The sequence below is a fragment of the Bufo gargarizans genome, chromosome 1, assembly GCF_014858855.1.
Source record: "Bufo gargarizans isolate SCDJY-AF-19 chromosome 1, ASM1485885v1, whole genome shotgun sequence".
Taxonomy (NCBI): Eukaryota; Metazoa; Chordata; class Amphibia; order Anura; family Bufonidae; genus Bufo; species Bufo gargarizans.
In genome coordinates, this window is record NC_058080.1 from 725,939,286 (window position 1) to 725,966,252 (window position 26,967).

The following is a 26,967-nucleotide window of genomic DNA, read 5'->3' on the forward strand; positions in this document are numbered from 1 at the left end:
CGGGTGTTGGATCCCCGCTACTCAGATATCGATGACCTAATGTGAGGATAGGTAATCAATATTATAAAGCCCAGACAACCCCTTTAAGGGTGTCTATCTGATCATTCCTGCTCCCACTATAGGAATATCGTAAAGGGGACCTGAAAGGAGGAATATTAGGGTGCAGTTGGGGGAAATTAAATGTCAGCTGAACAACAAGTCATCTATATGGTCAGCTTAACGTCTCATCTATGCAAAGAAAGCAGTATTTGTTGTCCAGTACAGTAGGCCATAGGCGTCAGATTGCCTGCAGATCCCAACATGTAATATCTACAGTGCCTTGCAAAAGTATTCACCCCCCCCCCCCCCCCCTTGACTTTTTTCGTGTTTTGTTACATTACAGCCTTAAGTTCAATGTTTTGTTAATCTGAATTTTATGTGATGGATCAGAACACAATAGTCTAAGTTGGTGAAGTGAAATGAGAAAAATACATAAATAAAACTATTGTTTAGAAATAGAAAACAGAAAATTGGCATGTGCGTATGTATTCACCCCCTTCGTTAGGAAGCCCATAAAAAGCTCTGGTGCAACCAATTACCTTAAGAAGTCACATAATTAGTGTATGATGTCACCTGTGTGCAATCTAAGTGTCACATGATCTGTCATTACATATACACACCTTTTTTGAAAGGCCCCAGAGGCTGCAGCACCTAAGCAAGAGGCATCACTAACCAAACACTGCCATGAAGACCAAGGAACTCTCCAAACAAGTAAGGGACAATGTTATTGAGAAGTACAAGTCAGGGTTAGGTTATAAAAAATATCCAAATCTTTGATGATCTCCAGGAGCACCATCAAATCTATCATAACCAAATGGAAAGAACATGGCACAACAGAGACGGCCGCCCACCAAAACTGACGGACCAGGCAAGGAGGGCATTAATCCGAGAGGCAGCACAGAGAGCTAAGGTAACCCTGGAGGAGCTGCAGAGTTCCACAGCAGAGACTGGAGTATCTGTACATAGGACGACAATGAGCCGTACGCTCCATAGAGTTGGGCTTTGTGGCAGAGTGGCCAGAAGAAAGCCATTACTTACAGCAAAAAACAATAAGGCACGTTGTGAGTTTGCAAAAAGGCCTGTGGGAGACTCCCAAAATGTATGGAGGAAGGTGCTCTGGTCTGAGGAGACTAAAATTGAACTTTTTGGCTATAAAAGAAAACGCTGTGTCTGGCGCAAACCCAACGAACACCATCCCCACAGTGAGACATGGTGGGAGCAGCATCATGCTGGGGGGGATGGGACTGGGAAACTGGTCAGAGTTGAGGGAAAGATGGATGGTGCTAAATACAGGGACATTCTTCAGCAAAACCTGTCCCACTCTGTGTGTGATTTGAGGCTAGGACGGAGGTTCACCTTCCAGCAGCACAATGACCCCAAAAACACTGCTAAAGCAACACTTGAGGGGTTTAAGGGGAAACATGTAAATGTGTTGGAATGGCCGAGTCACAGCCCAGATCTCAATCCAATAGAAAATCTGTTGTCAGACTTAAAGGGAGTCTGTCATCAGCATTTCACGTTTGTAACCCTTCCCATAGCTTTCTAGCATGCTTACAGTTAATAAAAACATTACCTTTAGCATCAATCCTGGACTTATAAACCGTCAAAAAACATCTTTGCAACATATGCAAATGAGGGCTTGCAAGTGCCCAGGGGCGGCGTTATCCTCGTAGGTGCCCTGCTAGCTCAGCCTTTTCTTCGCTTTCCCCTGCCCCTTCCTTCCCTCCGCCCGCCCATCCTTTCCCTCTGACCGCCTATCTACTTACTTCTTAATTTATCGAGATCCCGCGCCTGCGCACTCAGTCCGTCGGCCTTTAGCCGGCGCATTAATTACTGTGATGCCGTACAAGGAATGGGCATCGCAGTGCGCATGCGCGGGCTGACAGACTGAGTGTGTAGGCGCGGGATCTTGGCGAAACAACAAGTTAGTTGATAGGTGGTCAGAAGGAAAGGATGGGCGGGCGGAGGGAAGGAAGGGGCGGGGGAAAGCGAAGAAAAAACTGAGCTAGCAGGGCACCTACGAGGGTAACGCCGCCCCTGGGCACTTGCAAGCCCTCATTTGCATATGTTACAAAGATGTTTTTTGACGGTTTTATAAGTCCAGGATTGATGCTAAAGGTAATGTTTTTATTAACTGTAAGCATGCTAGAAAGCTATGGGAAGGGTTACAAACGTGAAATGCTGATGACAGACTCCCTTTAAAGATTGCTGTTCACAAGTGCAAACCATCCAACTTGAAGGAGCTGGAGGAATGGGGAAAAAAAATCCCAGCAGTAAGATGTGGCAAGCTCAAAGACTTATCCAAAGCGACTTAGAGCTGTGATTGCTGCAAAAGGTGGCTCTACAAAGTCCTATTTGTTGTTTGCTTCACAATAAAAAAAAAAAAATCTTCAAAAGTTGTTGACGTGTTCTGTAAATTAAATTATGCAAATCCTCAAACAATCCATGTTAATTCCAAGTTGTGAGGCACCAAAATACTAAAAAAGTCAAGGGGGTGAATACTTTTGCAAGGCACTGTAGGAACCTTACATTGAGCATATTACATTGTCGTGACCAATGAAATCCGACTGGTTAATATAGGCCCATACACCTTTAATTCAACTGCTATTCCTCACTTCCAACCAATGTCTGATCCGAATAAGCCCAATTATGGTGCTAGGTTCTGATACCCAGAACAGAAGGATCTGGTGTCTGTTTCCCCCTCCACACATTTCCATGACATTTGGGACCATTCTCTACCACCATGCTAACAATGCACTCCTCCGTAGAGGGGAGTAAGGGGGATGAGACTCTATCCAAAGCCTCCATAGCACCAACATGGCCTTTCTCTACGGTATGTACACCCATGTAGCTTAGTGTGCATGTCCCTCTTTAAGAGTAGTGTGAATATGAAGTTTTATTCTGCCAGAGTCTGCTCCTGCAAGTGTCCAGGATGGAGCTTCAAAGGGATCCTCAGTATTAAATGAAGAGCTCCGTCAGATTACTTCTGCTCTGCTGATTTAAATGTTTTTGCCCTGTCCAGATCTGTGGCTCCATTGCAAAGACATCCTGTCTATTCTGATATGCAAATAAGCTGCTTGGTGCAACAAGGACAGCACCTTTGCACCAAAAGCTCTGTCCTGTAACATAGATAGCATTGTCTCTCCCTCCAGCTGTGAATGACAGGGCCTTGGCCTCACCTTGGCCCTGTGTTCTAATGCATGCACCATCACTTTGGGAAGCGGTGAACGCGCAGTACAGAGGTGAAGTCATCTGTACGCACCAGGGCTGTACTGCACGTGCACTAGTTACTGAAGCGACGGTACATGCACGACAACACAGGGCCAGGCGAGATTATATTACCAGCCTAGCTAGCCACAATACAGGGCAGAGCTTTTGGTGCGACAAGGTGCAAGGGTGCTGCCCTCGTTCACCAATGAGCTAATTTGCATATCAGAACAGATGCAATTTCTCTGCAACAAAGGCACAGATCTGGACGGGGCAGAAACGTTTGAATCAGCAGAACAGAAGGAATGTGACAATGCTCTTTGTTTCATACTGCGGTATGTGCTGATGGATTCCCTTGAAGCTCCCTCCTGTCCACTTGCAGGAGAAGAATCTGGAAGAATAAAACTTCATATTCACACTACTCCACAAAAGGTGTGTGTATCCTGCTCTCCCCAGCCTCCACCTAGAGCTTTTAGCGGTTCTACTCCCTGTAAGATGTATTACTAGATAACACTGGTAAGATTTATTGAGCGTGATCCCTGCTAGTGTCAAATCTAATGGCAAAATAAAGATGAGTAAAATCACTTTACAGTGGAACAATAATGAAAATGTAATCTTTCTTTAATAATAGGCTGCGTGCGAGTCCAGAATCTAGTGCCCTTTATGGGATTGGTCTATGGTTGTCGTTTGTACTGGGCTTTTCAGCAGGAGCGGCATCACTCTGCTTTTCTGCCGTCACTTCTACCTTCCGTTTCTGCAGTTCCTTGGCAGACAATGGCCGCAGGACACAAATCATGGCTCTGCCATCTTTCCTTTCCTTGGGTTGCACCATGCATGTAGCACAATCCACCATGCTTTCTATCATTTGCTGCAGAACTGCCTGAAAAATAATCCAAAAAATAGGTTTATTAATGAAACCCTTAAAGACCTCTAAATCACAACATCTTTCCTTTATTAAAAAAAACATTTAAAGAGGACCTTGAAAGAGTATTATCCTTCTTCATGCACCTTTTCCTTATAGAGACAGGCAGCTCTCATTACAATAGTGCTGACTAGAAACTTTTCCTTATAAAGACAGGAGGTAAATGTATACATAGTCACCCTTCAATATGATGTCACCCAACCTCTTGTCCTTCATACAGATTATACAGCTAATTCTGTTTAACCCTTCAGACCTTTCATGTTTTTTTTTTTTTATTCTAGATAAATACCTTTACTTGTGGGGGTACCCCCTGCTGATGCTTCCACCATGCCTGTTTTTTTTTTTTTTTTTTATAATATCACTCCTACGCCCCGCTGTGCCCCCTGTAGTTTTCCCGCTCAGTATGTTAATACTAAGCATTGGTACAGGGAGGAGGAGACGCCAATCAGTAGAGGGGGGGGGAGGTGTTATCAGTGATTAATAGCATTCCCTGTGTATACACAGATAACCGTCAGTCATGAGCGGCGTGCTCTCCATTAATTTCTATGAGTGCTCCGAAAACACGTGCGCAGCCAATTTTCAGAAGTGCCATAGAAATTAAAACGGCTGTGGCCATTGCTCCATTCACTTCTATGAGACTGCCTGCGGAAGTCCCATAAAAATGAATGGGGGGGCTGCACATGCGCACTTTAGAGGTCCCATTCTGGAGAAAGGTACGGATCCCAGAGGTGGGACCGGCACCTGACATTGGTGGCATATTCTAGTGATGGGAGACAACCGCTTTAAACAGGATATGGGCATACATACATTGATGTCATAAAGCTGCACATGCCACCTATTACATGATTCTTCCTTCACCTACTCAGGGGGAATATATATGGCCAGCCACAGTATCCCCATAGGTGGCCACACACCTTCAATAGCCATTGGCCAAACATTAGACATGCATGCTCGGTTTTAGCGTGCATGTGATCTCAATGGAGAAAGTGGAAGACGTTGCTGCCAGGCACATGTACGTGAAAAGAAAGGGTCATGAATGTTAAAATTCAACAGCCCGGTCTTTCTCTCCAGTGGCATACGTCAGCCAAACATCTAAGGGTGCTTTCACACTAGCGTTTTTGTTTTCCGGTATTGAGTTCTGTCACAGGAGCTCAATACCAGAAAGAACTGATCAGTTTTATCCTAATGCATTCTGAATGGAGAGCATTCCGTTCAGGAGGCATCAGTTCAGTACCTTTTACGTTTTTTGGACGGAGAAAATACCGCAACTTGCTGCAGTTTTATCTCCGGCCAAAAATACTGAACACTTGCCAGAATGCCGGATCAGGCATTAATTTACATTGAAGTGTATTAGTGCCGGATCCGGCATTAAGTGTTCCGGCAAAACGGATCCGTTTTTCCAGATGACACCAGAGAGACGGATCCGGTGTTTCAATGCATTAGTCAGACAGATCCGCATCCGGATCTGTCTGACAAATGCCATCAGTTTGCGTCAGGATTGCCGGCGACGGAACTGCCTGCCGGAATCCTCTGCCGCAAGTGTGAAAGTACCCTAATACATATTAAATGGCCGCCTGGTCTGCGAGAATCAGGGGGTTCAGCCAAAATTTATATCAGCTGGGGTTTCAGAAGCTGAATTTGCAGAGGTCAATCAGACAGCTTTATACGATTCACGTTGACCCACAAAGGTTTCGGTTAGCCGCTCTTTGATGGCCGCAGGGCCACTTACCAGCTTGTCTGGTCCATTTACAGTGCGACTGTTCAGCACAGTGATCCGTATATGATGCTTTTTCTCGATCCAATGAATAAGCTGTTTCCTTTTCACATCTAGATCATGTTGTGAAATGCTGGCGAGAAACGACATCTCTTTGATCTGGACGGGACCTGTGCCATGAAATACGCTTATTGTATTACCAGGACTATATACAGTAATACACAGCAAAATGGGTTTATGGTGTAAGGCCTCATGCACATGACAGTGTCCGTTTTGCGGTCTGCAAACCGCAGGTCTGCAAAATACGGATGCCATCCTTGCGCGGTCCGCTTTTTTTTTTTTTTTTTTTGTGGAGCCACTGACTTCACTGGGTCTGTGGTCCACATTTTGCAGACATATTCTATTTTTTTTGTGGAACAGACATAAGGATGAAGAAAGCAAATGGATGATCCCTGTTCTTTTCGTATCCGTATGTCCATTCCGCAAAGGTAGAACATGTCCTATATTTGGCCGCAAAATGCGGACCACGGACCCATTGAAGTCAACAGGTCCACAAAAAAAGGAGGACGGCACATGGACTGCTTCCATATTTTGCGGATCCAAGATTTGTTGACCTCAAAATACATATGGTTTTGTGCATTGGGCATACGGATGATACTGTAGAAAAGGTTTGATGGTAAGCCCCTATAGGCAACAGCACTGCAGTCTAGAGACACTCGTACTGCGTTTCTTCCTCATACACTCGGTTTTGCCAAGCATGCATGTGCTTTCAGTTAGGAGGAGGGCTAAGCCGTTGCCCGAGATGATGTTTGCATGTAAATGCAGCTTTCACCTCTTCAGATGAGCAGGCAATTATGGGGAACAAATAGGTCATTTCCGATAATTGCCTTCTCATTCGGCCTTAAATCCATAAAATCTGCTTCCATCGCTATGGTACATGATAACTGCGATGTATAACCCTTTAATGACCAGTGCTCTGAAGAACGACCACCACAAATGTACAATATGGGACACATGAGCATGTGTATGGGCAACCTATGGGACTACGTACCGGGGCTGGTGCCGTGTTTCTGCTGCTCTCTGAGTTTCAGCTGCTCCTCGTGAAGCTCTTTACCAGTCAGCAGCTTGTATACTGGGGGATCTGCGTTTTGCGAGACAGTTACCAGTTTCAGGTTCTCTTTCTCCATGACGCGTATCACGTCCCTTTTCAGCATCTTCCCCATGTCCTTCCCATCTTGGTCTAACACCTGGATCATTTTATAGGGGATCAACCGGCCAACATGCCCAATCACCTTCCTGGCATTGACGTTGACTTTTTTTGTAGCACTTGGCTTTTTGGCGACTTCTTCTTCTGCCGTACTGTAGGACTTGACGTCTACTGCCAGCAGGCCTTTTCTTGTCCAGCTAATGGTGTTCCACGGCAGATAACTGGTTGTCCTGAATGACCTGTGACAGAGGCCAAAGTGCCGTCCGAAATAGCACCTGCCATTATTTGCAGCTTGGCAAAATATTTTCTTTAAGTGAAGTCCAGACATTCTGCAGACTAAGAGGAAAAAATGCAAAGCATGCTGTCAGTATTCGACAAGTCACCTTCTCGGTACCTACGTACTGGAATGGTGTTAGACACGGACCAGGATTTGTGGTAGTGGCCACCAAAATCCTCAACAATCAATACAGTTTACATACAGATTTTAAAGCTACGTCCAGCTGGATAAACTCAAAAATTCCTACCGTTTTGTTTCTACAACTCCTGTGCAAACCTATGCGTTTCCAAGGCAACAGACAAACAAACTTTGTGTAGTCGGATCCTGCAGTCCTACTTCCTCCTATCTGTCCTCTACTTCTGTCTAACCCATCGAATGTATGTTACCATAAAATTGGGAACAGAGGGGATGAAAAATAAACGCAGCATATGCAGTCTGTTGGTTAGTCTGTTACCATGGAGACGTGTAGCTCTGCACAGGAGCTGCAGAAAGAACATATTTTATTAAAAAGGTATTCCAGTTCTCATGTCGCTAGGATATGCCATCAATGTCAGATAGGTGAGGGTTCCACCTCTGGAATCCGCTTCTGTCTCTAGAACAGGGCCCCCCAAAAGTGGAGAAGCACAACCACCCTCCAGTCACCGCTATAGGAGTTCTGAAAAGAGCAGAGCACTGGCTTGGCTATTCCCAGGTGAATGCAGAGGTGGCCGTGCATGCCTGGGGAGGTCTCCATTTATCGCTATGGGATTTCCGAAAATTGCCCAGAGTGCTCGCTTGGCTATTTTAAGAACTCCAATAGCAGTGAATGGAGAGTCCACTGCGCATGCGCAGGGTGCTCTCCTTCACTTCAGGTGTCCCGTTATGGTTATGCGAGCGGGACACACCTATGTGACATTGATGGCATTTCCTAGCGATATGCCATCAATGTCTGAGATGGGAATATCCCTTTAAGACCTATGGCAAAGTTGCTTCATTTTTTAATTTGAGATGAATTGAGGTATTAAAAAAATCTGTTTGTGATAGGCTTTGATTACATCCATTACTGATCATACGTTACAGCCTGTATTATAGTCAAGGGCTTGTCTGACTCATCGATGGGGGCTCCAGCAGGCCCCGCTGTGTGACACCCTAACGCCCTAACGGCCAGGGTTCTCCTTATGATCAATCAGATATGGAATGAGGTTTGAGATGTTTAGGGCATCTCCAGATGGTCTGGTGAAATAGTCCCACAAACAGCATCCAATTCATTTCAATGGGAAATAAGCGCCATAGTTCATATGGTATGTATTTTTACGCCACCGATTTCAAAATACGTGTCACGTAAAACAAAAACAAATAAACACGTGATCTCAGTTTGATGAGTATTCCACATGTAATACACTTCAAGCCAATAGGAGGCAGAAAAGATATAAAAAACGTAAAAGTATGTGTGGAAAGATGAACCGGACACCTAAAATGTGATGTGGATACGCCTAGTAATTTTCAGTCTCTACATTAGGGCTCATGCACACGAATGAGCGGCCTGAGATTGTATTGCGGCCTGCAAACAGCAGGTCCACTATATACGGAAACTGGCTGTGTGTGCTCTATAGCCGGACTGTCTATTGCATATCGCGGACCCATTCATGTGTCCGTGCATGGTGGATTGCTATAAGCATGCACCCTTATTAAAAGGGAACCTGTAATATGGTTTGGGGCCCCACCAACATGCCGTTATGCAACTGAGGGTTAGGGTCCCAAACCTGTCCAACCAAACCCATCTGTCCCGGAAAAGAATAGCAAATCAAATCAAATTTACAGAGAAAAGAGTCCAGGACTCTTCTGCAGCCCCAGTACACATTATGGCTTTATTTAGTGTGTGATCTTATCTAGGGGGAATTCACATCTGGCAGAAATGTTGGCAACTGAAACCGCTTACATCTGAATGGATGGGGCTGTTTTGGGGTAAGCACAAGGGTTTCTCCAGTCAAAGAAATTTCTGCAACAAATGTGCAGATCTCCTAACTAAAATGCTTGGAAATGGTGCATGTGAGGGCCTGTAAGTGGAGCCTGAGGTCATACCGCGTTATGTCAGCATATGGCAAACATCGAAGGACTGGGTCCCATTACTCACCCTTTTACTGGGTGTACACGTAGTCAGCTCATTCTTCTTCCCAAATCCTGTAAAAAAAAAAAAAAACACAATAATAATAATAATAATAATAATAGTAGTAATGATAAAATTAAAAGAAAAAATGGTTCTTTTCCCAGAAACAGCCTCCCTTCTCAGTTCAGCCCCAGTAATTTGCTAATTACAGTATATAGCCTGCGATACACTGTATATTATATATATATATCCTGTAATACACTGTATATTATATATCCTGTAATACACTGTATATTAAATATATATCTCCTGTAATACACTGTATATTATATATACCCTGTAATACACTGTATATTATATATATCTCCTGTAATACACTGTATATTATATATACCTCCTGTAATACACTGTATATTATATATATCTCCTGTAATACACTGTATATTATATATATATATATATCCTGTAATACACTGTATATTATATCTCCTGTAATACACTGTATATTATATATCTCCTGTAATACACTGTAAATTATATATCTCCTGTAATACACTGTATATTATATCTCCTGTAATACACTGTATATTATATATACCCTGTAATACACCGTATATTATATATCTCCTGTAATACACTGTATATTATATATCTCCTGTAATACACTGTATATTATATATCTCCTGTAATACACTGTATATTATATATCTCCTGTAATACACTGTATATTATATATATCCTGTAATACACTGTATATTATATATATGTCCTGTAATACACTGTATATTATATATCCTGTAATACACTGTAGATTATATATCTCCTGTAATACACTGTATATTATATATATCTCCTGTAATACACTGTAGATTATATATCTCCTGTAATACACTGTATATTATATATATCTCCTGTAATACACTGTAGATTATATATCTCCTGTAATACACTGTATATTATATATATCTCCTGTAATACACTGTATATTATATATACCTCCTGTAATACACTGTATATTATATATATCTCCTGTAATACACTGTATATTATATATATCTCCTGTAATACACTGTAGATTATATATCTCCTGTAATACACTGTATATTATATATATATCCTGTAATACACTGTAGATTATATATATCCTGTAATACACTGTAGATTATATATCCTGTAATACACTGTATATTATATATATCCTGTAATACACTGTAGATTATATATATCCTGTAATACACTGTAGATTATATATATATCCTGTAATACACTGTAGATTATATATATCCTGTAATACACTGTAGATTATATATCTCCTGTAATACACTGTATATTATATATATGTCCTGTAATACACTGTATATTATATATCCTGTAATACACTGTAGATTATATATCTCCTGTAATACACTGTATATTATATATATGTCCTGTAATACACTGTAGATTATACAGGGCTCTATGGAGCGATCAGACCCCGGCACTGCACACGCACAGAGCAGCCTATACCGCCCCATTCTTGTGTACAGGGAGGAGGAGTAGGCCTCTGTTCAGCCTCGGCCTCTCCAGAACAACCAGACCCAATCAGAGCCGTCACTACAGGCGTACCCCAGCACACCTACCGGCCCGTCCCGCGGCCGTCCAGGGACCACACAGCTACAGCAGCAGGACGCAGGCGACGCTGTCACACGGCCAACTAGGGGTTAACCACGGCCGGTCAAGGTCACATGACTAATACACGCCCCCTTTCACAGTCAGGGTCACGGCCTCTTAAAGGGGCCAGCCCCAGCTCGTGCTGATGATACTGCAGCACATCTAGAGGAGCCCGCACCGGCGATCATTGCTGCAGTGAACGATCCTGTCTGACCCATAATTACAATACAACAGATCGGACATGTTGATGATTCCGTTGTTTGGAATCTGGTAGAGAAATAATAATAGAATATTACAGAGTGAGAGACGGTTACCAATATAATCAGCACTCCCATCAGACACCAGAGATCACTGTGTAGCAGGACATCTGTCAGCAGATTTGCTCCTATGACACCGGCTGACCTGTTACATGTGCCCTTGGCAGCTGAAGGCATCTGTGTTGGTCCCATATGTGCCCGCATTGCTGAGAAAAATAGTGTTTTATTTATGCAAATGAGCCTCTAGGAGCAACGGGGGCGTTACCATTACACCTAGAGGCTCTGCTCTCTCTGCAGCTGCCACCCCCTCTGCACTTTGATTGGACAGGGCCAGGCGGTGAAAACATCATACCGCCTGGCCTTGTCAATTAACCACTTCCTGACCGCCCATAGGACATAAACGTCCTATGGGCGGTTGTTTATCTCTTAATGGACGTTCTAAAACATCAATTCAGAGATGGCAGCTGCATGATAATCGTGCAGCTGCCGAGCGGGGGGCACCCCAGGGGGAAGGCAGAGACAGTATTGCCACCTCCGTGACGGCCGGCTATATAAATATATCACATGATCCACCCCGTCAGATAAACACCAACAATTTAAAAAAAATAAAAACTGTGTCAAAAAAAGCTATTTTCTTCACTTTACATCACAAAAAGTGCAACACCAAGTGATCAAAAAGGCGTATGTCCCACAAAATGGTAGCAATAAAACCGTCACCTCATCCTGCAAAAAATGAGCTCCTGCATAAGAAAATCAGTCGAAAAATAAAAAAAAAATAGCCCTCAGAACATGGAGACATTAATGCCTCTTTCACACTTTAGTGTTTGGTCAGTGATTTCCATCAGTGATTTGTGAGCCAAAACCAGGTGCAACTCTAAACACAGAACAGGAGCAGATCTTTCCCTTCTACCTCATGTCTGTGGAGGCTCCACTTCTGGTTTTGGCTCACAAATCACTGATGGAAATCACTGACCAAACACTGAAGTGTGAACGAGGCCTAAAACATCATTTTTTTTTCAAAAATGCTATTATTGTGTTAAAGTGAAATAAAAAAAAAAAAAGTATACATATTAGGTATCGCTGCGTCCGTAACAACCAGCTCTCTAAAAATATTACATGAACTAACCCCTCACTTGAACACCGTAATAAAAATAAAATAAAAAACTGTGCTAAAAAAGCCATTTTTTGTCACCTAACATCACATAAAGTGCAACACCAAGCAATCAAAAATGCGTATGCCCCCAAAATAGTACCAATCAAACCATCAACTCATCTCACAAAAAATTAGACCCTAACTAAGACAATCGGTCAAAAAAGAAAAAAGCTATGGCTCTCAGACTATGGAGACACTAAAACATATATTTTTTTGTTTAAAAAATGCTATTATTGTGTAAAACTTAAATAAATAAGAAAAAGTACACATATTAGGTATTACCATATCCATAACCATCTGCTCTATAAAAATATGACATGACTTAACCCCTCAGCTGAACGCTGTGAAATAAATAAATAAAAACTGTGCAAAAACAACCTATTTTTTTATCACCTTCCCCATAAAGTGTAATAATGAATGATCAAAAAATCATATGTACTGTAGGGATTCGCTCTGGTAGGCAGGTTAGTGGACGCAGTACAGAGGCAACCACAAAGTCTTCAACTTAAATAGTTCAGTGTTCATTCACACAGAAGGCAAAACAAAATAACAGTTCGCAGTCTTGGTGTTTGTTCACACCATGGAAAGTCCATAGAACACAAACATTCACCTTGTTAGCAGATTTTCATCAGCCATCCCCAGCAGGCTTTAGGGGCCTGTTTTCCAGCAATGCAGCTCTCAGCCCTTTTGCACGGCACACATCTTCAGATCCCAAACCACAGCGTCTCCACAGCTTCACTGTGAGATGGAGGATAATCCACCACACCTGATTAATGGTGACTGCTTTTTTAAGCCTCCCAAGATCCGGCCTGGAACGTGGGGAGTAGCCACCCACCCAGCACTTTGGCTACTCCCAGTAAGAGCCGTCCCGGATCAGCTTTACAGCCATACTAAACAGCTGAAGTGTCAAACTGCAAAGGCCAGGAACCTCAGTGACACGTACTGACCATCAATGATGGCCCCTTGTTCCTTCCTACATACCTCCCCCCTTTGTTCAACCCTAAAGGGGATGGACACACATTAAACAGTGTACCCGGGACAAGGCATCCGCGTTTCCTAGTAACCGGCCTGTCCGGTGTTCCACCGAAAATTTTAAATTTTGCAAAGACAGAAACCACCTGGTGACTCGGGCATTTCTGTCCTTGGCCTGACTCATCCATTTTAGATGGGAGTGGTTGGTCACCAGACGAAACTTTCTCCCCAAAAGATAATAGCGGAGAGACTCGAGTGCCCACTTGATAGCCAAGCACTCTCTCTCCACTATACTGTACCTGGTCTCTGGATGCTTCTCCCCGTTGACCTCCTGAGACAGTACAGCACTGAGACCCACCTCGAAGGCATTGGTCTGTACTATAAACTCCCTTCTGAAGTCGGGCATCACCAAAACCAGGGACCCACACAGGGCCGACTTCAAAGTGGAGAAAGCCTTTTCCGCCTGCTCATTCCAGTGGACCGTCACTGACTTGCGTCCCTTCGAAAGGCCTGTCAATGGTGCGGCCACTGTAGCAAAGTGGGGGACAAACCTTATATAGTATACCACCATTCCCAGGAATGACTTTACCTGCCGAGTAGTGACAGGTCGGGGCCAATTCCGAATTGCCTCAATTTTGTTCACCTGAGGTTTGATAACTCTGCGTCCAATTATAACCTTATTGCGCACTTTTTTGGGTTAGCAGTTAAGCCAGCCTTCCTAAGGGAGTCAACTACAGCCTTTACTTTAGGTAGGTGACTTTCCCAGTCAGTGCTGTGGCGTACCGACGATGTGGACGGAGTACAATGTCCATTAGCCTTTGAAACGTGGCGGGAGCGCCATGTAGACCAAAGGGGCTCAGTGACAATGTCACAGATGATAGAAGTGCGTCCAGGGAGGTCCGAAAACACATTAGTGTTTTTGCTGACGAATTCCCTGGCCTGTTGTCCGCACTGGTCTCCCTATCTTTACACGGTTTCAACAAGCTTACATGGTACACCTGCTCTGGCTTTCTCCACCCGGGCTGGTGTACCTTGTAGGTTATCTCCCAAACTTTTTCAAGCATTTTGTAGGGACCCTGCCACCTAGCCAGGTACTTACTGTCCACCGTTGGCACCAGAACCAAAACCCGATCTCCAGGGTTAAAACTCCGAACCCGCGCCTGGCGATTATAGACCCTACTCTGGGCTCGCTGGGCTGCCTCCATATGTTCCCTAACCAGCGGCAATACTATCTCCATCCACTCTTGCATTTGAGTGACATACTCAATGACACTTTTATGCGGTGTGGGTTGTTATTCCCACGCCTCTTTGGCTATGTCCAACAACCCACGCGGATGTCGGCCATATAGCAGTTCGAAGGCGAGAACCCCATAGAGGCCTGGGGAACCTCTTGCACTGTGAACATGAGATTGGGCACTAGCAGATCCCAATCCCTTCCATCTTTAGACACCACCCGCTTTAACATGTTTTTTAAAGTTTGATTAAACCTTTCTACCAGGTCGTCTGTTTGCGGGTGATATACGGATGTCCGCAACTGTTTGATCTGTAGTAGTTTCCTGAGTTCCCTCATGACTTTTGACATAAAAGGGGTCCCCTGGTCGGTCAGAATTTCTTTAGGTAGGCCCACTCGGGAAAACATCTCCACTAAATCTTTGGCTATGAGTTTGGCCGAGGTATGTCGCAGTGGCACCGCCTCCAGGTATCAAGTGGCATAGTCCAGGACTACCAAGATGTGTAGGTGCCCTCTAGCAGACTTCAGTACTGGGCCTATGAGATCCATAGCGATCCGCTCGAATGGAACCTCAATAATCGGGAGAGGGACCAGGGGACTACGGAAATGTGGCTGGGGGCTGGTTATCTGGCAGGTTGGGCAAGACTTGCAATACTCTTCCACCTCTCTGAACACACTGCGCCATGCCTTGGGCACCACCAACTGTTCAATATGCTCACCCCGTAGTTGATTTACCCAATGCAGGCTGTTGAACCACAAATCGGGGGGACATAGACTCGGCACCCGGTTGTTGTGGCTCACCCTCAACTACTACCACATTTTCCCAGGCTCGAGATAGAGTCGGGTCCTGGTGCTGTGCTGTACCAAAATTGTCTCTGCAGACGTTGAGGTCTGCCAACTCCGGACCCGGCGGCAAGTCCTCCACGTCTCCCACCATCACCCCTACCGCTGGCCCTTCGGTCTCAGGTTCCCAGAGTTCTGGTCTCCCCCCTGAGCCGGGCCACTCTGCTAGGGTTATCCCTGTCTCATGTGTATTGGCGATTCTTGCTTCAGGCCACAGTGACGTGAAACCGGGGAAGTCTCTCCCAATTATTAGTTCATACTGTAATTTAATGGCGGCGGCCACCTCATGAGTCCACCGTTGACAGAGAGACCAGGGCGGTGGGATATACCTTTAAGTCTCCATAAATGCACACCACGCCGACTTTTCGGCCAGTATACTCGCCGGGCCGCCCCAGGGCAGCTCTTACCAGCAGTGCCACCGCCAGAGTGTCCACACTTCCACCTGGCACAGGTGGCTATTGTCTATAGTCTCGGAGGTACCTGTGGCACACAGCTTCCTGGCATACAATGAGTGGCGGTAGCCATAGTTGGTATCCATGGGTTCACCCTGATGGGGCCAGTCGGCCCTTATGTGTCCAGGCTCCTGACACCACCAGCATACCACAGGGGCTGGGTCTGCAGGGGGTACGTCTCGGGCGGGTTTTGCTGACACCAGCTGCCGGGTCTGGGGTGGAAATTTCCGGGGTTTGACGGGCCCCCTCCCAAAAGAACCCCACTGTAGTTTTCTGGTGGCCTCGTAGCGCTCCACCAGGTCGACCATCTCTAAGGCATTACCAGGAGACACCTGGCTGATCCAGTGCTGGAGAGGGTACGGCAAAGCCCTCCAGAACACATCCTCCAACAGACGGTCCAGTATAGCAGTGGGAGTCAATACATCAGGCTGCAGGCATTTTTGCAACCGGTGTAGCAGGTCATAATATTGTGGTCTGGCGGTCATAATATTGTGGTCCGGGCCCGGGCCCGGACCAATACATTCACCCCCAGTCTTGCCAGGATCTCACCTTTTACGGTCGGGTAGTCGGCCGCTTGATCATCGGGTAGATCGAACAACACTTGCTGGGGTCCAGATGCCAGGAACGGAGCGACGACCTCAGCCCACTGGTCTCGGGGTAACCTCTCCCTCAAGGCCACCTTTTCGAAAACCGCCAGATAGGTCTCAACGTCATCCGAGAGGGTCATCTTAGGAATTGCCGCACGGACAGCTTTCCGGGCATCGTGGACGTTCTGGGACGCTCCCACTGCTTGCAACGCCATCACATGTTGTAATAGCAGCTGGTTAGTTTCCTGCCGCTGCAAGTTAGCCTCCACAAGGGCTTTCATGACCGCCTCCATTTTGTCAGGGGACACGGGTCGTAACCTTGCCGGCTTCATATAGGACATACACTCGTGCCCAGGAAAACCCCAAAAAAATTCGGCCTTCAGGCCAGCCTCACTGCATTTGCCCGCATCAGACACCAATTGTGGGGATTCGCTCTGGTAGGCAGGTTAGCAGACGCAGTACAGAGGCAACCACAAAGTCTTTAACTTAAATAGTTCAGTGTTCATTCACACAGAAGGCAAAACAAAATAACAGTTCGCAGTCTTGGTGTTTGTTCACACCATGGAAAGTCCACAGAACACAAACAAACATTCACCTTGTTAGCAGATTTTCAACAGCGGTCCCCAGCAGGCTTTAGGGGCCTGTTTTCCAGCATGTGGCTCTCAGCCCTTTTGCACGGCACACATCTTCAGATCCCAAACCACAGAGACTCCACAGCTTCACTGTGAGATGGAGGATAATCCCCACCACCTGATTAATGGTGACTGCTTTTTTAAGCCTCCCAAGATCCGGCCTGGAACGTGGGGAGTAGCCACCCACCCAGCACTTTGGCTACTCCCAGTAAGAGCCGTCCCAGATGGACTTTACAGCCATACTAAACAGCTGAAGTGTTAGACTGCAAAGCAATAATGACACTTCAGGAAAAAAAACGGCTCTTACCTCACCGAGGCCAGGAACCTCGGTGACACTTACCGACCATCAATGATGGCCCCTTGTTCCTTCCTACAGTATCCAAAAATGGTACCAATAAAACCATCAACTCTTCCTGCAAAAAACGAGCCCCTGCACCAGACAATCGGCAGAAAAATAAAAAAATATGGCATTCAGAAAATGGAGACACAAAAACAATTTTTTTCCAAAAAATGCTTTATTATGTAAATCTGAAACAAACAAAGAAAGTAGACATATTTGATATCATTGCATCCGTAACAACCTTCTCTATAAAAATAGCACGCGATATACCCTGTCAGATAAATTCTATAAAAAATAAAAACAGTGCCAAAACAACCATTTTTTGGTTACCTTGCCTTACAAAAAACGTAACATAGAGCAATTAAAAAATCATATGTACCCGAAAATAGTACCAATAAAACTGGTACCATATGCCCTATACAATCAAAGAAAATAATGCACTATAATAATAGATGCAAGCATAACAGATGGACTAAGCCCTCGCTATTGATAAAATCTGAGACACTTGGTCAATACATTTTGATCAAAACACATTTAAGCCCACCTACCAAGCGACAAGGTGGTCTCAGTTCAGACGGGTCCTACGCTAAACCTGCATATGCCGTTATGCATTTATGTTCAGGAGCGTAGACCCCACACATATAGTGTGTGGCTCCTAGTTACCTCCCTGTGCAACAGCAATCGGCGGGAGGAGGAGCACACACCTATATGTACCGCCTTAATCAAGGTCGCCTATTAGATAGGTTCCGTGATTTGTTTATCCCCTGGTTTCCGAAATGGGTACATTTTTGGGAGTTTCTACTGTAAGGGTGCATCAGGGGGGCTTCAAATGGGACATGGCATCTATAAACCAGTACAGTCCAGACCAGAAATCATATGCAGGTAATCAATCCAAATAATACCTTGTGCAGGAAAACTCACAAGGGACAGCCAGACCAGGCCAAAGTTCATATGCACAGAAATAGTCTGTGTAACGTAGTACCTAGGGACGAGACATTTCCAGGGTCCGATCCGAGGCCCAACACGAGACAAACTGTTCCGCATAGAAGTTTCCCACAGGCAGTCTCTAGAGATGGATTGAGGAAGTCAGAGGTCATGCACAGGTAGTCTGGAAGAATGTGAACAGCAACATACACCCGGGTTGTCAAAACAACAGTGGGCACTGACCAGTCAGGGAGATCACCTCTTAAAGGGGTATTATCATCTTAATGTTCACTGTTAAATCTGTTAATGATTTAAAGGAAACCTGTCACCGGGATTTTGGGTATAGAGCTGAGGACATGGGCTGCTAGATGGCCGCTAGCACATCCGCAATACCCAGTCCCCATAGCTCTATGTGCTTTTATTGTGTATAAAAACAGATTTGATACATATGCAAATTAACCTGAGATGAGCCAGAGCTTGAAAATATGACTCTTCTTTGGTCACACAAGTAAGATATGACTCTTTTATGTTAATTTGCATATGTATCAACTCGTTTTTTTTACACAATAAAAGTACACAGAGCTATGGGGACTGGGTATTGTGGATGTGCTAGCGGTCATCTAGCAACCCATGTCCTCAGCTCTATACCCAAAATCCAGGTGACAGGTTCCCTTTAACAGTGATCATTTTTCTAAATATATTTCATTAACAAATCCCAGGGGCGTTGCTAGGGTCTGAAGACATCCGGGGCCCGAGCCCACGTGAAGCCACGCCCACACCCCATGAAGCCACACCCTCACCCCATGAAGCCACGCCCTCATCGGCATCGGGGGCCTTCACAGTAGTTTTAACCCCTTTCAGCAGTCACCCCTTCAGTGAATGGGGGACTGCTGAAAGGGGTTAACCACCTCCGGACCGCCTAACGCACATGTGCGTTCCGGAGGTGGCAGGGCTGCGCACAGTCACGCATATACGCGTCATCTCGCGATACGCGAGATTTCCTGTGAACGCGCGCACACAGGCGCGCGCGCTCACAGGAACTGAAGGTAAGCGAGTGGATCTCCAGCCTGCCAGCGGCGATCGCTCGCTGGCAGGCTGGAGATCCGAATTTTTTAACCCCTAACAGGTATATTAGACGCTGTTTTCATAACAGCGTCTAATATACCTCCTACCTGGTCCTCTGGTGGTCCCTTTTGTTTGGATCGACCACCAGAGGACTCAGGTAGGTCAGTACAGTCGCACCAAACACCACACTACACTACACCCCCCCCCCCCGTCACTTATTAACCCCTTATAAACCCCTGATCACCCATTATCACCCCATATAAACTCCCTGATCACCCCCCTGTCATTGATCACCGCCCTGTCATTGATCATCCCCCTGTCAGGCTCCGTTCAGACGTCCGCATGATTTTTACGGATCCGATCCATGTATCCATGGATCCGTAAAAATCATGCGGAAGTCTGAATGGAGCCTTACAGGGGGGTGATCAATGACAGGCGGGTGATCACCCATATACACTCCCTGATCACCCCCTGTCATTGATCACCCCCCTGTCACTGATCACCCCCCCTGTAAGGCTCCATTCAGACGTCCGCATGATTTTTACGGATCCGATCCATGTATCCATGGATCCGTAAAAATCATGCGGACGTCTGAATGGAGCCTTACAGGGGGGGTGATCAGTGACAGGGGGGTGATCACCCTGATTACCCTGATCACCCCCTGTCATTGATAACCCCCCTGTCAGGCTCCATTCAGACGTCCGCATGATTTTTACGGATCCGATCCATGTATCCATGGATCCGTAAAAATCATGCGGACGTCTGAATGGAGCCTTACAGGGGGGGTGATCAGTGACAGGGGGGTGATCACCCTGATTACCCTGATCACCCCCTGTCATTGATAACCCCCCTGTAAGGCTCCATTCAGACGTCCGCATGCGTTCTGTGGATCCGATCCATGTATCCATGGATCCGTAAAAAATCATGCGGATGTCTGAATGGAGCCTTACAGGGGGGGGTGATCAGTGACAGGGGGGTGATCACCCTGATTACCCCCTGTCATTGATAACCCCCCTGTAAGGCTCCATTCAGACGTCCGCATGCGTTCTGTGGATCCGATCCATGTATCCATGGATCCGTAAAAAATCATGCGGATGTCTGAATGGAGCCTTACAGGGGGGGTGATCAGTGACAGGGGGGTGATCACCCTGATTACCCTGATCACCCCCTGTCATTGATAACCCCCCTGTAAGGCTCCATTCAGACGTCCGCATGCGTTCTGTGGATCCGATCCATGTATCCATGGATCTGTAAAAAATCATGCGGATGTCTGAATGGAGCCTTACAGGGGGGGTGATCAGTGACAGGGGGGTGATCACCCTGATTACCCTGATCACCCCCTGTCATTGATAACCCCCCTGTAAGGCTCCATTCAGATGTCCGCATGCGTTCTGTGGATCCGATACATGTATCCATGGATCCGTAAAAAATCATGCGGATGTCTGAATGGAGCCTTACAGGGGGGGTGATCAGTGACAGGGGGGTGATCACCCTGATTACCCTGATCACCCCCTGTCATTGATAACCCCCCTGTAAGGCTCCATTCAGACGTCCGCATGCGTTCTGTGGATCCGATCCATGTATCCATGGATCCGTAAAAAATCATGCGGATGTCTGAATGGAGCCTTACAGGGGGGGTGATCAGTGACAGGTGGGTGATCAGGGAGTCTATACGGGTGATCACCCCCCTGTCATTGAGCACCCCCCTGTCATTGATCACTCCCCCCCTGGTAAGGCTCCATTCAGCCATTTTTTTTGGCACAAGTTAGTGGAAATTTTTTGTCTGTTTTTGTTTTCGTTTTTTCTTACTAAGTCTCATATTCCACTAACTTGTGTCAAAAAATAAAATCTCACATGGACGCACCATACCCCTCACGGAATCCAAATGCGTAAACATTTTTAGACATTTATATTCCAGACTTCTTCTCACGCTTTAGGGCCCCTAAAAAGCCAGGGCAGTATAAATACCCCACATGTGACCCCATTTCGGAAAGAAGACACCCCAAGGTATTCCGTGAGGGGCATATTGAGTCCATGAAAGATTGAAATTTTTGTCCTAAGTTAGCGGAAAGTGAGACTTTGTGAGAAAAAAAACAAAAAAAATCAATATCCGCTAACTTATGCAAAAAAAAAAAAAATTCTAGGAACTCGCCAGGCCCCTCATTGAATACCTCGGGGTGTCTTCTTTCCAAAGTGGGGTCACATGTGGGGTATTTATACTGCCCTGGATTTTTAGGGGCCCTAAAGCATGAGAAGAAGTCTGGGATCCAAATGTCTAAAAATGCCCTCCTAAAAGGAATTTGGGCCCCTTTGCGCATCTAGGCTGCAAAAAAGTGTGACACATCTGGTATCGCCGTACTCAGGAGAAGTTGGGGAATGTGTTTTGGGGTGTCATTTTACATATACCCATGCTGGGTGAGAAAAATATCTTGGTCAAATGCCAACTTTGTATAAAAAAATGGGAAAAGTTGTCTTTTGCCAAGATATTTCTCTCACCCAGCATGGTTATATGTAAAATGACCCCCCAAAACACATTCCCCAACTTCTCCTGAGTACGGCGATACCAGATGTGTCACACTTTTTTGCAGCCAAGGTGGGCAAAGGGGCACCTTTCAGATTTCGCAGGCCATTTTTTACACATTTTGATTTCAAGGTACTTCTTACACATTTGGGCCCCTAAATTGCCAGGGCAGTATAACTATGCCACAAGTGACCCCATTTTGGAAAGAAGACACCCCAAGGTATTCCGTGGGGGGCACGGCGAGTTCCTAGAATTTTTAATTTTTTGTCACAATTTAGCGGAAAATGCTGATTTTTCTTTTTTTTTTCTTTTTTCCTTACAAAGTCTCATATTCCACTAACTTGCGACAAAAAATAAAAAATTCTAGGAACTCGCCATGCCCCTCACGGAATACCTTGGGGTGTCTTCTTTCCAAAATGGGGTCACTTGTGGCGTAGTTATACTGCCCTGGCAATTTAGGGGCCCAAATGTGTGAGAAGAACTTTGCAATCAAAATGTGTAAAAAATGCCCTGCAAAATCCGAAAGGTGCACTTTGGAATATGTGCCCCTTTGCCCACCTTGGCAGCAAAAAAGTGTGACACCTCTGGTATCGCCGTACTCAGGAGAAGTTGGGCAATGTGTTTTGGGGTGTCATTTTACATATACCCATGCTGGGTGAGAAAAATATCTTGGTCAAATGCCAACTTTGTATAAAAAAATTGGAAAAGTTGTCTTTTGCCAAGATATTTCTCTCACCCAGCATGGGTATATGTAAAATGACAGCCCAAAACACATTCCCCAACTTCTCCTGAGTACGGCGATACCAGATGTGTGACACTTTTTTGATGCCAAGGTGGGCAAAGGGGCACATATTCCAAAGTGCACCTTTCGGATTTCACCGGTCATTTTTTACAGATTTTGATTGCAAAGTACTTCTCACACATTTGGGCCCCTAAATTGCCAGGGCAGTATAACTACGCCACAAGTGACCCCATTTTGGAAAGAAGACACCCCAAGGTATTCCGTGAGGGGCATGGCGAGTTCCTAGAATTTTTTATTTTTTGTCGCAAGTTAGTGGAATATGAGACTTTGTAAGGAAAAAAGAGAAAAAAAAAAAAATCATCATTTTCCGCTAACTTGTGACAAAAAATAAAAAATTCTAGGAACTCGCAGTGCCCCTCACGGAATACCTTAGGGTGTCTTCTTTCCAAAATGGGGTCACTTGTGGCGTAGTTATACTGCCCTGGCAATTTAGGGGCCCAAATGTGTGAGAAGAACTTTGCAATCAAAATGTGTAAAAAATGCCCTGCAAAATCCGAAAGGTGCACTTTGGAATATGTGCCCCTTTGCCCACCTTGGCAGCAAAAAAGTGTGACACATCTGGTATCGCCGTACTCAGGAGAAGTTGGGCAATGTGTTTTGGGGTGTCATTTTACATATACCCATGCTGGGTGAGAAAAATATCTTGGTCAAATGCCAACTTTGTATAAAAAAATGGGAAAAGTTGTCTTTTGCCAAGATATTTCTCTCACCCAGCATGGGTATATGTAAAATGACACCCCAAAACACATTCCCCAACTTCTCCTGAGTACGGCGATACCACATGTGTGACACTTTTTTGCTGCCAAGGTGGGCAAAGGGGCGCATATTCCAAAGTGCACCTTTCGGATTTCACCGGTCATTTCTTACACATTTTGATTGCAAAGTTCTTCTCACACATTTGGGCCCCTAAATTGCCAGGGCAGTATAACTACCCCACAAGTGACCCCATTTTGGAAAGAAGACACCCCAAGGTATTCTGTGAGGGGCATGGTGAGTTCCTAGAATTTTTTATTTTTTTGTCGCAAGTTAGTGGAATACGAGACTTTGTAAGAAAAAAAAAAAAAAAAAAAATCATCATCATTTTCCGCTAACTTGTGACAAAAAATAAAAAGTTCTATGAACTCACTATGCCCATCAGCGAATACCTTAGGGTGTCTACTTTCCGAAATGGGGTCATTTGTGGGGTTTTTCTACTGTTTGGGCATTGTAGAACCTCAGGAAACATGACAGGTGCTCAGAAAATCAGAGCCGTTTCAAAAAGCGGAAATTCACATTTTTGTACCATAGTTTGTAAATGCTATAACTTTTACCCAAACCATTTTTTTTTTTGCCCAAACATTTTTTTTTTATCAAAGACATGTAGAACTATAAATTTAGCGAAAAATTTATATATGGATGTCGTTTTTTTTGCAAAATTTCACAGCTGAAAGTGAAAAATGTCATTTTTTTGCAAAAAAATCGTTACATTTTGATTAATAACAAAAAAAGTAAAAATGTCAGCAGCAATAAAATACCACCAAATGAAAGCTCCATTAGTGAGAAGAAAAGGAGGTAAAATTCATTTGGGTGGTAAGTTGCATGACCGAGCGATAAACGGTGAAATTAGTGTAGTGCCGAAGTGTAAAAAGTGGCCTGGTCATGAAGGGGGTTTCACCTAGCGGGGCTGAAGTGGTTAATAACTACAGTGAAGGGCCTAGCCGTCTGGGCAACCCCACAGATCATCCTAACCTATGGTCAGCCTAATTTAAAATTAAGCAAACCCCCCCAACTATAAACTAATCACAGAAGTTGTAACCCATCAACCCCCCTTGTACTTGTTCCGCTACTTGCAGGCTGCGCAGGCATGAGTTCAGAACTTCGGACCGAAGTGGCTGAAGTTTTGAACTCATGCCCGTGCAACCTGCAAGTAGCGGAACAAGTACAAGCGGGGTTAGCGGATGATCTGTGGGATTGCCCAGACGGCTAGGAATAGCCCAATAAATAAAATCCCACCAGTATAGGCGTGCGCAGCCTATTGCATTAGGGTGTGCACCCTAAAGCACACAAACACACACACGCCGCGCGTGTATGTATGTTTTATTTATTATATACATATATATATATATATATATATATATATAATATACACAAATACACTCTGCATACATACATACAGACCCGCATCAATATAATGAAGTGAGAAGAAATCATTTTCAAACTTACCCGTATTTTTCTCCCTATAAGACGCTCCGGCCCATAAGACGCACCTAGGTTTTAGAGGGGGACAATAAGAAAAAAATATTTTCATTACACCCGAGGTCAGACCCCCAATCAGACCCCCACTGTTAATCAGACCTCAGCTGACAGCCCCAATAAGACCCCCAATGTTAATAAGACCCCAATAAGACCTCAGATCAGACCCCAATGTGAATGACCCCCAATCAGACCTCAGATAAGAGCCCCAGTGCCTCATTTCAGCCCCCCAGTGTCTCTCTTCAGCCCCCCAGTGTCCATCTTCAGCCCCCCAGTGCCTCATATAAAGTCCCAATGCCTCATATCAGCCCCCAGTGCCCCTCTTCAGCCCCCCAGAAGCCTCATATCAGCCCCCCAGTGCCTCATCCTCATATCAGCCCCCCTGTTCCCCTCTTCAGCCCCCCAGTGCCTCATATCATCCCCCCAGTGCCTCATATCAGCCCCACAGTGCCTCATATCAGCCCCCCAGTGCCTCATATCAGCCCCCCAGTGCCCCTCTTCAGCCCCCCAGTGCCTCATATCAGCCCCCCAGTGCCCCTCTTCAGCCCCCCAGTGCCCCTCTTCAGCCCCCCAGTGCCCCTCTTCAGCCTCTCTCCAGCCCCCCAGCAGCCTCATATCAGCCCCCCAGTGTCCCTCTTCAGACCCCCAGTGCCTCATTTCAGACCACCAGCAGCCTCTCTTCGGACCCCCAGTGACTCACATCAGCCTCCAATGCCCCTCTTCAGCCCCCTAGTGCCTCATATCAGCCCCCTAGTGCCTCATATCAGCCCCCAGAGTCTCATATCAGTCCCCCAGTGCCTCACATCAGCCGCACAGTGCCTCACATCAGCCGCACAGTGCCTCACATCAGCCGCACAGTGCCTCACATCAGCCGCACAGTGCCCCATATCAGCCCCCCAATGCCCCATATCAGCCCCCCAGCAGCCTCTTTTCAGCCCCCAGTGCCTCCATCAGCCCCTAAATAAAAAAAAATAAAAAAAAAACACTTACAGTTCCTGCTCCGGTTGCTGCTGCTCTTCACCACTCGGTAATCCTCTTGTATAGTCTGCTGTGCAGCCTTCATAGTGGAGCGCCGAGGACCAGGAAGTAAAATGTGAGTATAGCTCTTCCCAGCCAGCATAAACATTCGGGGCACTGGAAAAAACATTCGGGGCTCCAGCCCCAAATGTTTTGACCTAACGACGCCCCTGACAAATCCCCACCCATTAGAAAAAAATAAACCTATACTTACCTGACTGTTGTCTTCCTTCTCCCCTGGTTACAGCCACCGCTCTTCTCAGGAATCGCGGTGGCCGCGCGTGCGCAGACGACTTATTTTCTTCTCCCGGCCGGCCACGCGCTGTACTGAACACGCACGCCGAGTCCGCGCATGCGCCCTGGTGAATTCTTCCTGGCAAGTATTCTATACTGGCCAGGAAGAAGTCACCAGGGCGCATGCACGGACTCGGCGTGCGCGTTCAGTACAGTGTGCGGCCCGGCCGGGAGAAGACATCAATGAAGATGGAGCCCGCCCCCTGCCGAAACCAGGAAGTGGACGGCGCGCCGGGAGCAGGTAAGTATAAACCTGCGTCTTGAGAAAACCCCTTTAAACACCTGCTAGCTAATCACAGAGTGCCATGTGTCTATTCCTCATGATTATCCTAATCCCTGACACTTGTGCGGCCTTGACTGGTCATTGATCACTTAAAGGGGTTGTCCGGGTTCAGAGCTGAACCCGGACATCCCTCCATTTTCACCCAGGCAGCCCCCCTGACATGAGCATCGGAGCAGGTTATGCTCCGATGCTCTCCTTTGCCCTGCGCTAAATTGCGCAGGGCAAAGGCATTTTTAGGAGTTCCGGTGACAGTTATTTTC

At 45.7% G+C, this 26,967-nt stretch overlaps 1 protein-coding gene across 5 annotated transcripts; it reads right to left on the reverse strand.

Annotated features, from left to right (window-relative positions):
* Positions 1-3,849: 3,849 nt before the first annotated feature.
* On the reverse strand, positions 3,850-26,151 carry LOC122924869 (translation initiation factor IF-3, mitochondrial-like). 5 transcript variants are annotated; one of them, XM_044276387.1, is made up of 6 exons: positions 26,104-26,151; positions 25,084-25,127; positions 9,480-9,526; positions 6,934-7,425; positions 5,898-6,052; positions 3,850-4,126 (listed from the first exon to the last, which is right to left on the reverse strand). In XM_044276387.1, the coding sequence occupies exons 4-6, from the start codon at positions 7,415-7,417 to the stop codon at positions 3,908-3,910; spliced, it is 858 nt and encodes a 285-aa protein (XP_044132322.1). In that variant the 5' UTR covers positions 7,418-7,425; positions 9,480-9,526; positions 25,084-25,127; positions 26,104-26,151; the 3' UTR covers positions 3,850-3,907. The 5 variants fall into 5 exon arrangements, with proteins under 5 accessions (XP_044132322.1, XP_044132323.1, XP_044132324.1 ...); XM_044276388.1 differs by lacking the exons at positions 25,084-25,127; positions 26,104-26,151 and adding an exon at positions 18,552-18,612; XM_044276389.1 differs by lacking the exons at positions 25,084-25,127; positions 26,104-26,151 and adding an exon at positions 18,472-18,507.
* Between the last annotated feature and the right edge of the window lie 816 nt (positions 26,152-26,967).